General features: G+C 58.7%; 3 protein-coding genes across 3 annotated transcripts in view; 2 read left to right on the top strand and 1 right to left on the bottom strand.

Moving 5' to 3' along the window:
- Positions 1 to 332: 332 nt before the first annotated feature.
- VDAG_01864 (uncharacterized protein) lies at positions 333 to 1,113 on the top strand (the record flags this gene model as incomplete). Its single annotated transcript, XM_009657893.1, has 3 exons — positions 333 to 524; positions 748 to 862; positions 920 to 1,113. 3 exons carry the CDS (start codon positions 333 to 335, stop codon positions 1,111 to 1,113), a joined length of 501 nt encoding a protein of 166 aa, XP_009656188.1.
- Positions 1,114 to 2,228: 1,115 nt separating this feature from the next.
- Positions 2,229 to 10,534, top strand: VDAG_01863 (uncharacterized protein; the record flags this gene model as incomplete). Its single annotated transcript, XM_009657892.1, has 4 exons — positions 2,229 to 2,243; positions 2,297 to 2,356; positions 3,308 to 9,190; positions 9,245 to 10,534. 4 exons carry the CDS (start codon positions 2,229 to 2,231, stop codon positions 10,532 to 10,534), a joined length of 7,248 nt encoding a protein of 2,415 aa, XP_009656187.1.
- A 478-nt stretch (positions 10,535 to 11,012) lies between these two features.
- VDAG_01862 (signal recognition particle receptor subunit alpha) overlaps positions 11,013 to 11,172 on the bottom strand; it is a gene marked incomplete at both ends in the record, with an annotated part of 2,729 nt that continues 2,569 nt past the window's right edge. The window contains one exon of the mRNA XM_009657891.1: positions 11,013 to 11,063. Coding sequence (XP_009656186.1) covers positions 11,013 to 11,063 — 51 coding nt within the window. The remainder of the gene's footprint in view (positions 11,064 to 11,172) is intronic.

The raw sequence follows: 11,172 nt of genomic DNA, 5'->3' as shown, positions 1-11,172 counted from the left end.
GCAAGCCACCAGATGCCCGTCAAGGCGCGTCTCAGGGGCGTTTCGGATGGCTCTCCCCCATCTTTCAGCAATGCTGTGCACGACCGCGCGAGAGGCACCAACCAACCCCTCTCCGCCCGACCAACCCAATCACTCTGCCACGGGCGTTGAAGATTTCCTCTGAGGGCCCAACTGCGCACGAGAAACTTCAGACGAGGCACCGCAATTCCCTCCCTTCCCGCTCTCCGCCGCAATATACTCCCGACGAGCACACTCCTCGACAACCCGATTACTCGATATCGCTCCCCGCTAGCGAAGCGAACGAACGAACGAACGAACGACTTGCGCGCGCCATGCTCACCCGCTGGATGACCCTGCTCACGGCCGCCGTCGCCGGTCTGGCGACGGCCGGGCACGCGATGGACATCAGCCAGGACCTGAGCGAGGAGCTGGCCATGGGATGGAAGATGGGCCTGCGGCCGCGGCAGAACGCGCAGAACCTGCAGTTCTTCGACGGCAAGGTGGGCGGCGCCGGAGCGCCTGGGGTGCGTCTGCGCTGCGACCCCCTGACAAACGTCGTTTTTTGCTGTTCTGGGACTGACGAGCGGGCGACGAACGAACAGATCACGCAGTCGAATGACCCTGACAGGCCGTTCTCGGTGGGCGGCGACACCTTTGTGAGTTCTCCCTCTCCGTGGGGCGCGATTGTTTCCTCTCCGTGGGCGCGATTGTTCGATGGGCGCATGCTGATGCGCGGGGGACCACCAGCCCGACTTTGACACGGCGGCCGGCCGGGCGTGCGACAACCAGAAGAACGACTGCGCCAGGCTGGCGAACAGTGGCGGCGGAAACTTTCAGGTCAGCGATTGTGACAAGCAGAACAGTAGGTGTCCATCCCCGTCAGTGGGCCATGAACGAGCGACGGCTGACATGATGCCAGACGACTGCAAGCAGGGCATCAGCCAGGCGGCGCAGAAGAGCTTTGATCAGAATGCTGGCGGCGGCGGCGGTGGCGGCGGCAACAACAACAACAACAATAATGGCGGAAACAACAACAACAATAACAGCCCGACGCAGCCTGAGAGGGCGTTGGTGAGCTCTGATGCCAACTTTGACTACTTCTGCGATGTTTGAAGGTGGGTGCGAGTGGTTGGGTAATGTTTTGGTGATCAGTTGTTGATAAGAGAGGGCAAGGTCTTCGGGTTTCTGCAACGGCTAGGTTCGAGGGTATAAGACACGTTGTCGAAGCTCGAAGGTTCAAGGCTGTACATAACATTTGTAATAGGTCCGCGGGCCTCTTCACTTGGTTCAGTCATATCACAGTCCCGGCATCTTCTGATCCCTCTGCCAGCCATTTCCCAGCCGTGGTATCTTCGAATGCATCAATTGCGGGGTTGATCTGGCGGTACTCGACCGAGTGAGCGTTCTGTCTCAGCCAGAGTTTGGTAGTGAGACATCGTGGGGCTTCTCTCGCGCCACCCACTGTGCCGTTGTGTCTCGCGGGTGGCAAGTAGGCAATGGGAGGAAGAGCAGTAGGGCCCATTGCGCCGGCGCGGTTGACAAACCCTAACCACAAAGAAAATCCTGAGCGCTGGTTTAGCCTCCCGCTGGTACGAAGCCAGCGCCAGGAACGCCTACGCCAGGAGCAACAGCGGCGTCGGCCCGTTCCATATCCACAAAAACTAGGAGTGTGTAAGGTCCAATGACTCTGTGTGATGGACGAGCATGAAATGTCCGACGCGAACAATCGCGCAATGGGGCTGATTGCTTTTCCCGCCATGGCAAAGTCACTTGAGGTCATCGCCATTTTGCGTTGGTGACAATTGTTGAGAAGGGGTGCCACTGAGATGCACTGAGAGCTAGCCTGCAGGTAGGCACCCAAGCACCTAGGTAGGCATCGTGCGGTAGGACCCCTAGTCCTAGTCTTGCATCCTGTCCCGCCGCCAGCCTGTGTTCGGGTACCTTGCCTTAGTACCTTACATTACCTGTACTTCAGCCGGGACAGGTACCTTGCTTTGTCTGGCTGGCCTGCAGCCGCCGTGCTCTGGGTCCTGGTACAAACATGTGCAGCGCGAATACTTGGGCCGTTAGGTCATGTCACCTGTCCTGTTTCTCTTGAGATGCACCTACCGTGCAGAGACACAACAGTGGACAGCGGGTAGGAGTGTACAGACTGGAATGGGGGAGGAAACGGTGAACAAAGCCTCCCCCAAGAACGGTCATGGTGTGGCCTCGATCCTTTCCCCGTCATGGCTGTGGGGATCGTGTGGCGGTCAACTCTAGGGGTTCAGATTGCCCGAAGCCAAGAGCCTGGTAGGTCGAAGACCCGCTGTTAGGGAGCACATTCGTCGAGCGGGAGGTTGGCGCCAGCCCCGAGGTACATCCCATCTGACCAACACGTCGCCCGAAATTGGGCGCTGGTCCCGCCTCATTAGACGGGAAAATGCGCTTCCCTGTATGGCTCCTTCCCCGGTTGGTGCCTGCTTCAATAATAATTTTCGACCCAGCACGGAGCACACCAAGCACACCCAGCACACCCAGCACACCCACTGATGAGCTGGCTCCACGACACGTCCCTCGACCCAGCCGACAGTGGAGTTTCTCACTTTAGGGGTAGTGGAGTTCCAGCGTGCTAGGCGGACCTCCCTGGCCATTGGACCCGGTCCCCCAAAGTCACGACCTTGAGCTTCCCTCGACCTGCTTTGATCCAGACCTGCCCTGTTGTCCAATCCAACCGTCCCGTTCTTTGTCGTCGACACCACCAGTCCCCCCCCAGTCGCTCGACGGTCTTTCACGACCATCCTCTCTGTTCGGCATTTGCAGACGCGGTCATCCAGAGTCATCACCGATGCATATAGCTGCTGCCAGCTGTTGCTCCATCGCGTCGATGCCCCTCTGTCCGTGATCTCGAAATACTCACACCTGGCCCGTTCTCGCCTGAACCCCTGTACTCAGCATAGCATTTCAGCGCCTGCCAACTTTTTTCCCATCGACCTGACGGAGACAGAGCGCGTCGCGACAGAGGTTCAACCCCTATATTCATTCCCTCCGCCACGCCACCGACTCTCTCTCGCTCCTCGTCCCGTCTGCCAACCCCCATCCCAGTCAACTGCTGGATCGTTGCAGCTTGCTGGTCGAGAGAATCCCGATCACGGCACAGGGTCATCATTTCCAGGAAAGAGCATTAGTTGCAGACGACTCGCCTCTCGTCTGCGCTGTGCTCGCTGCAGTGAGTGCACTCTCCGCCGACCGACCGACCGACCGACCACACACGGCCGGTCAGGACATTCCAAAGTCTTTTCACTGCTGACATTGCACGCGCCTGCAGCCCTCCTCAAAGACGTCTTCCCACGCATCCCCGTCACCCTCTCCCGGTCCCTCCGCTCGGGACGGCAGCGGCTCTGCCCAACTGCCACCTCACCCAACCCCGGCATCTCCTGCCTTGTCGACCGCCTCAACAGCAGCCGACGATCAAGACGCCGGCTCCTCTCCAGTTCTTCCGCCACTCCCTGCGCCTAGGCTACCTGGGCGGGCGCAAGATCTTCTGAGGTCTACACCCAACGAAATCGAGGACGAGGAAGCTCGCTTCGTGACCGCCAGCTGGGGCTCGCCATACTCCCAGGGCGACCGCAATCATCTGCGCGGAGAGAGCTTCAGCAGTGATCCTTCCGAGGACTCGCCTCTCCATCAGCTAGCCTTCCAGACCCCGTTTCTGCGCCCACCGCCCCAATTTGCTCCAGGACAGGTTGCTCAATCAGACAGCTTCGTGAGCGCCGCTCAAGTCCTCGCCAATCGGGTTCGAAGACCAACCCGCGGCCTGACGGAGGACTGGATCCGTCAACATACCGCTGGCGAGAACTCTGAAAGTCGCCATTGGCTCAGTGACGGAGAAGACGGAAGCGAGCACTCTTCGCTGAGCGGCTCGCGATCTGGTGAAGAGGGTCCTCTGTACAAGGACAGTCTTCAGACCCCCCGTGCCAAGCCGGCCGCTGCCACGCGCATTGCCCGTCGCACATCGTCGCACCACCCCCGAAAAAGATCCAGCGTCGAAACCCTAAAGCCCGAAACCAAGAACCACATCATCGGTTCTCCTCTTGCCAACATGACGTCTCCCGATCTCGACACGCCCAGCCTAGATGCTGTGGGCGATCTCTCCGTGCCCATCTCATCACAGGACACGCTGGAAAGGCCACAGACGCCGCCAAAAACAATAGCAAAGGTAGACGCAGTAGGGCCTCGAACGCCGGCGAGAGTCACCTTCAAGGAGCCTACTTTGACGCCCAGGCTGAGGAAGAAGGTTCCTTGGAAGGGCAAGAATATCCTGGTCCTCCTGCCGCGTGATGACGAGCGTGGCACCGATGGCAGGGCTCCTATGCCTCTGACAGCCGCCGAAACAGAACGCATGTTCTCCTCTTGGGACGAGCTCGGGTATGATATCTCTGGATTCGACCTCGAGGCCGCGCAAGGTAGCCTCCAGTCCGAGGAGGGATACTCCCAAAGCCGAAACACTTGGCCCGCAGACGAGGACCTCTCCAAGGAACGGGCAGATCGGTATTTCAAGGTTACGCTGCCTGACCTGAATGCCTGGAAGGACTATGTGAACGAGCTTCAAGAGGCCAAGCTACGTGCGCTGGGCGTCTCTTTCGGAGACGAAGAGCCTGCGCCTGCTCCGTCAATGTCTCCCGCCATGACGGCGTCCGGATTGAGCAGGCAGCCCTCCGTGCAATACCCGCCCCTACCTTTCTCGCCTCCCCTGCCAACGTCGTCGGCTTCGAGCAATCCCGCCATACCCGGATTCCCATTTCCTTCGCACTTCATGCCTGGCGGACGGGCCTCTGCCGCCCAGAGCCCCGGCGTGCTGTCAAGTGCTTCACCAGCTTTTACTCCCGGACATGCTTCAAAGTTCAACCCGCGACAGTCCATTTCCATCCCCATGGGACACTCTCCTTTCCAGCCTGGCCATCACGCGTCGCCTTCCCTCGCAGGCGGGCACTCCCCTTTCACGCCAGGCCACCATGCTTCACCCTCGCTTGCTGGCTGGCCCATGCATCATGGACCTGGTCGTATTGATTCGCCATCGCTTCTGCACGGTGTCTTGTCTCCTGTCTCGCCCTACACGCCCGATGGCTTCCATGCAGCCAGCCCACTTTTCCATGCGCACCAGCGTCACCAGTCCTTGCAATATCCCATGATGCCACACCAACAGCTGGCGCAGCAGCCCTCAGCGAGAGCGTCGCCACGCTTGCAAGAAGTTCAGGAAGTTGACGAGGAGCCGATCAACCAGAGCCCATCGAAAACCCCGGAGCCTCACAACACGAACACGAACACGAACAATGATGACCTGCAGGCTGAGATTGATGACGCCGAGTACCATCTGGAGGAGCAGATGCGTAATGAACTTGAGCACGATGACTACAGCCCCCACAACGAAGAAAGGGCTGCGGATGAGCTGGTTTCTCTGCCCTCGGGCTCCATCTCCGAGGACCCCTCTTATGTGCACAGCAGAGAAGCATCGATGCAGTTCCAGGCCCCAATGCACTTTGCAACTCAGATTGGAGACGGGCCTGAGCTGCAGCACCCTCGCCCCCACAGCAGGGGCCACTCGCTCACGAAGAACTACTTCCAGGACGAGCATCGTGACAACGCAAACCATGACGGCAGCAACAGCTTCAATGCTTGGCAGGACATGGACACCCAGCAGGCAGACGACGCTGCTGAGATCGAGACGAATCCTAGCAATCTGGGCACGCCGGTGCAAGATTTCCACCTTGCCAATATCTTGCAGCAGCACCAGCGTAACTTTAGCACTGCCAGCAACCCGTGGAGCGAGGTTGCATCTGTGACCGCCAATGCAGGAAACCAACGACGCCTGAGCCACGCAAGCAAGCCTTCTCTCTCGAAACTCAATGTCAAGGCCCCCGAGTTCAAATTCAACCCTGGCAAGGAGTTTACACCGAGTGGCCAGTTTGTCTTTGGCAACACTGCCTTCCAACCACCGGCTCAGACACAAGTCTTCCATGCGGAATCTGAACCGTTTGTGCCATCTGTAGTCTCGCCCTCCGGCCACTCGTTTGGCGCTCCTTCATTCTCTTCGAGCATGAATGCCGGCGTCGCGCCTTTCTCGCCCGGCACTAGTACCTTCAACTTCTCGATGTCTGGGCCCAAGTTCCGTCCCGATGCGATTCCTTTCACGCCTTCTGGTGGCTTGTCGGATGCCTTCACCAGCCCGAATGCTTCGGGCACTGACACTGCTGCGGCTGGCCCCAAGTCCATCTTTGGCAATATTAATCTCGCGGAAGCTCTGACTTCAAAGAAGTCGAAGGCCATTCCCATCGTCCCGCCAGCCAGCCGAGATCCTAAGCCAACCAAGGGAAATCCATATGAGGTTGATGAGGAGGGCCGTGTCGTCAATGCTGCGGGCCCCAAGCGGAGACAGGAAGTGGCCAGAGACGATGGCGATGAGGTGCCTCGCTTTGCCGAGCCTACGCCGTCGCCCCGGCCTGCATTTGCCCAGCCCGTAGCATCTGTCGAGCAAGACGCCGTGGACATGCGCTCCGGCGACGACGGCGATGCGACACCCGGCGACACGACAATGTCTTCCACCAGCGTGTCCGAACAGATGGCTGACTCCAAGGCCATTACGGCGACAAGTCCATCCGATGGCGGCAGAGATCAGCTGAACTGGACTCCCTTCGACTTCGAAAGGAAGAACGACGCGCAAGTGTTCAACGATGCTCGACCTTTCGGCCAAGATTTTTTCAAGAAGGGACACAAAAAGAGCCTCTCAGCTACTGCCCAAGCGTTCGTTCCTGGCGGGTCCTGGCAAAATGTTGTGGAACCCGAATCCAATGTTGAAGATGATGAAGACGAGCAAGACCGGGACAGGGAGGCCACCATTGAGCCTCCCACTCGCCAGGTCGAGGCTATTGACGCTCATGAAACTGTGGCTGAGGCGGAGGAGAAGCAGATCGAGGACGCACGTGAGCCGACGCCAGTGTTTGAGCAGCCTCTTGGAGAGAAGACAGCCCACGTTCCTGTCGAGCAACAGATCGAGCAACCCGTATTGTCCAGGGGACTCGGGGCCTCCCGCTTTGCTTCGCCTCCACCGAAGCCTAAGGGCCTCAAGGCGTCTCGTTTCGCATCGCCTCCCAAGCCGGCGCACAAGGAGGTCGAGTTGCCGCCACCGCAAATTTTGTCGCCCGATGGTCGCACCTCGAACTGGGCCGACGATGTTTCCGAGGAGCTGCCCCCATCTGGCCCGGAGCACGAACCGACTTTCGAGGAGATCGATGCCATCATGGACCACCTCAACCAAAACGACCCTATGATGGGAGTCAACAAGCAGGCCGCCGAGGAGCCTCGCTGGGCTCAACCCAGTCCTACCAGGCACATCTCCATTGCCGACGTTACCAACTCTTCTCCCTTCCACTTGCAGCCCGCAACCCATTCCACTGTGGATGCGTCCAGCCCCGAGCCTCGCAAATACCATCAGCTTCCGAACCTGGCTCCGCCGATCCCCACAACCGAGTTGGAGGATCCTTTCGTCGATCCTCCGCAGAGTGCCCAGTCGTTCAACGCTCCTGTACACCGCCTCAACGGAAGCGAGGACGTTGCCAACAGCGACTGGGATGGTACGTTCAGCGATGATGAGCAAGAGAAGCTAGGCCAGCGCGTTCAGTTCTTCGATGGACGCGTCAACGATGTTGTCGGCGACCTTCTCGAGGCCCGCCTGCAACCGTTGGAAAAGACGCTGCTCGCCATCGAACGCCATTTCGCTTCACAGGCAGGTACCTCAGCTCGTCGCGAGCGCCGCAGCATGTCCGCCGAAGTGCAAGAGAGCGACGCCGATGACGAAGACGAGGAGCCGGTCCTGCGTCGGTCAATGAGCCCCCGCCGGGATCGCAGGATGGACCAGATCCGTACCACCATTCTCGACGCTTTCGCCACAACGCAGCGAGGCGTCCCCACATCTGCTTCTGCTGGTGATGCGTCCTCGGAAGTTGTCCTGCGGGCGCTGGCTGAGATGAAGGAGCAGATTGGCCAGAGCCTGCCATTGGAGCCCCGTGGTGCTGAGCTCCGCAGCATCATCGAGGAAGTCGTCGAGCGTCGTCTGCCGTCTGTTGCGCAGCCCACCATTACGACTGACACCGAGTCTGAATACAAGAGCAAGATTGCTGATCTGGAAGAACGCCTGCGCGTGGAGAAGGACCGTGCTGATAAAGAAACGACCAGCCGCCGTGAGGCGGAAGAGCGGGCAGCGGAGCTTCAACGGAATCTGCAGGCCGCAGAGACCCGTCTCGAGGTCGAAATCATGAACCGTAGCATCTACGATCAACGTTCTGTAGATCTCGATGAAAAGCTGAAGCAGCAAGAGGCTCAAACGGAGAAGGAGCTTCAAATCCGACGCTCCGCAGAGGACAGACTGTCCGAAGTTCAGCGCCTGCTCCGCATTTCTTCTGAGGAGGAGAACCGCCTTCGCGAGGTTGTGGAAGAGCGTGACCAAAGGATCAAGGCGATTGAGGTATCGGGCGCCAAGAATAACATGCGCATGTCGCTGCTTGAGGCGGACCAGAACAACAGCAACCAGTCGAGGACCGAGCTCATCAAGAGGACCAACGTGCTTGAACACGACCTCCGCGAGGCCCGACAGGAAGCTCTCCACTTCAAGGCTGAGACTGACCGTGCTGCCGAGACTTCTCGCCGCCAGCTCAACGAGCTCGATCACGCACTTGAGGAGAACAGGCAGCAGCAGAGGTTCCTTGATACTCTCGGAACACAGCTCCAAGAGAACGAGAGGGTACGCGAGAGCTGGCGCTCCAAGTTCCTGGCTTTGCAGGAGGAGATGACCACAGCAGCCCGCGAGATCACTGAGGAACACTCCCGCAGGACCAAGAGGGAGCAGACACTTATTGCCCGCCAAGAGGTTCTCGATGCTAGACTCCAAGCCGAGGCTCGAACTAGGGAGCGTCTCGAGGCCGAGATTGAACGTCTCGAGAACGGCGAACGCCAGGGCCTGCGTGCTGTTGGCGAATGCAACCGCCTGGAGGCTCTCCTCGCCGAGTTGAGGACTGAGAACCACAAGCTCGAGCAAAAGGCCATGCGTCACCAGCGCGAGTTTGAGGAGGCGAGGGAGTCTGGAGCCAGCGAGGTTCAGCGCACGCGCCGTTCCCTGCAGTCCGAGATTGACGAGGCCAACAACCAAGTCAATTATGTTCGACGCGACCTGGAGGAGCAGATCTCCAAGCTCCAGGCTGAACTTGACCAGGCCAATGTTGATGTCGAGTCAGCCAAGGCGCAGGCGGAGATGCTCGTCGAGGAAGTCCAGACAACCAAGACAACTGAGATTGAGCAGCTCAAGGAGAAGCATCAGAATGAGGTTGAGGACCTGCACACCCGCCACGCTATGCAGCTGGGCAACACTGTCGAAGAGGCCCAGAAGGCTGAACAGCACCTACTTGAGCGTCTCAGCTTCTCCGCGTCCAAGACGGAGCATCTTCAAGACCGCGTCGCCCATCTCGAAGAGAAGCTCGAGATTGCCAAGGAAGCTGCTCTAGCAGCTGCCAAGCGCGCCAAGTCGCCTGTTGTCGAGCAGGCGCAGCCCAATTTCGCTGCCCCTGTCTCTACTGGTGCTGCAGCCCAGGTCACGACCGCGCCCACGCCGGCTGCGAAGTCCATGGGACTGCCGGAGAAGATCTCGCCGCAGGCGCTCCGTGAATCGATCATGGTGCTCCAGGAGCAGCTGCAGGCGCGCGAACAGCGCATTGAGGAACTCGAGCAGAACATCGAGAAGCTGGATCCTGAAGCGCCAACCAAGATTTCCAAGCGGGACGACGAGATCACCTGGCTGCGTGAGCTTCTCGCTGTCAGGCACGCCGACCTCCAGGACATTATCGCTGCCCTCTCTGGCGAAGATTATAACCGCGAGGCTGTGAAGGACGCTGCCATCCGTCTCAAGGCCAACCTTCAGATGGAAGAGCAGGAACGAGAGCGTGCTCTGAACGGCGGCTCAGCCATCAACCTGCTACAGGCCGCTTCTCCTCGCATGGCACAGGCTGTTAGCCCCTTCGCTGCCGCTTGGGGAAACTGGCGCAAGTCCCAGCAACAGCAGCAGCAACAACAGCCAAGCTACCGAAGCATTTCGGGCGTCATGTCGTCGCCAGCAGGCCCTGCCTCGAGGAACAACTCGACGCCCTCGCGGTCGACCAGCTCTCAGATGCCCAGCAGCTTCCTCGGTGGATTGCTCACTCCGCCGGCTTCCAATCTACGCCAGACCCCTTCACCCAAGCCCGGACCGAGCCAGCCTACTGCTTTCAACAACACCGGCCGCCGTTTGACTTCAGCTGAGCTCGCACAACGTTCGCGCAAACCCTCTGTCACGGCGAAGCAGGCACAGAAGATGCCGCAGACCAGCTTGCAAGGCGATAGCACCCCGCCGCGCCGCCAGAGCCAGAGCCAGAGCCACCCAGCGACGCCTCCGATGATGCAGTCCAGCTCGTATGACTCGGATGCGCACGCGGGTGACTTTGACGACAACGACTTCTTCGAGGAGGACTAAAATTTGATGTCCTTGAAGCTGTCGCTATTCTTTCCTTTGTCGAAAACGTACATCAAAGAGACGAAGACTGGACCTCCGCATACATCCATCCAGAATACCATCAAACCCCAATGCACACAATGTAGATTGATACCCACTTTCTTTCCAGCGAGCACTGCATCCCCAAAGCGTATGCGGACTCTGCGCCTGCGATACGCGGGGCTCTGGACGTCTCGGCTGACGGCCTGTCGTTTTTGGTCTTTTGATTGAACTCTCTCCTGTTTTGCCAGTTTTGCTCTCTTTTTCTTCTTCCACACACTCTCTCTCATTTGTTACTCGCTCTCTCACTCTCTGCATAGCGGGGTCTTCAACGAGGTTTTCAAAAAAGGGGTCGGCGGTGGATGATGGCTGGCTGGCTTTTTTTGTCTGCTCTCGCTTTGGTCGATATTGACTGCTTATTTCCCGCTCTCTGCTTGTCACAGCTCAGGATGCGTTTTGGCTACGGGGTCACCATGTTAATGTGCTCCCTGCCGCTGGCCACGTAGGCCGGCTTGTAGTATATAGTAATAATTCTCCACCATTTTTGCAAAACATGTTTCTTTTTCTCGACGTGACGAGACATGTAAACATTCATACATATACTGATTGCAAGCATACGG

The sequence above is a fragment of the Verticillium dahliae genome, genomic scaffold, assembly GCF_000150675.1.
Source record: "Verticillium dahliae VdLs.17 supercont1.3 genomic scaffold, whole genome shotgun sequence".
NCBI classification, from domain to species: domain Eukaryota; kingdom Fungi; phylum Ascomycota; class Sordariomycetes; order Glomerellales; family Plectosphaerellaceae; genus Verticillium; species Verticillium dahliae.
The sequence above is the reverse complement of the archived record's forward strand: the minus strand, read 5'-3'. Positions and strand labels throughout refer to the sequence as shown.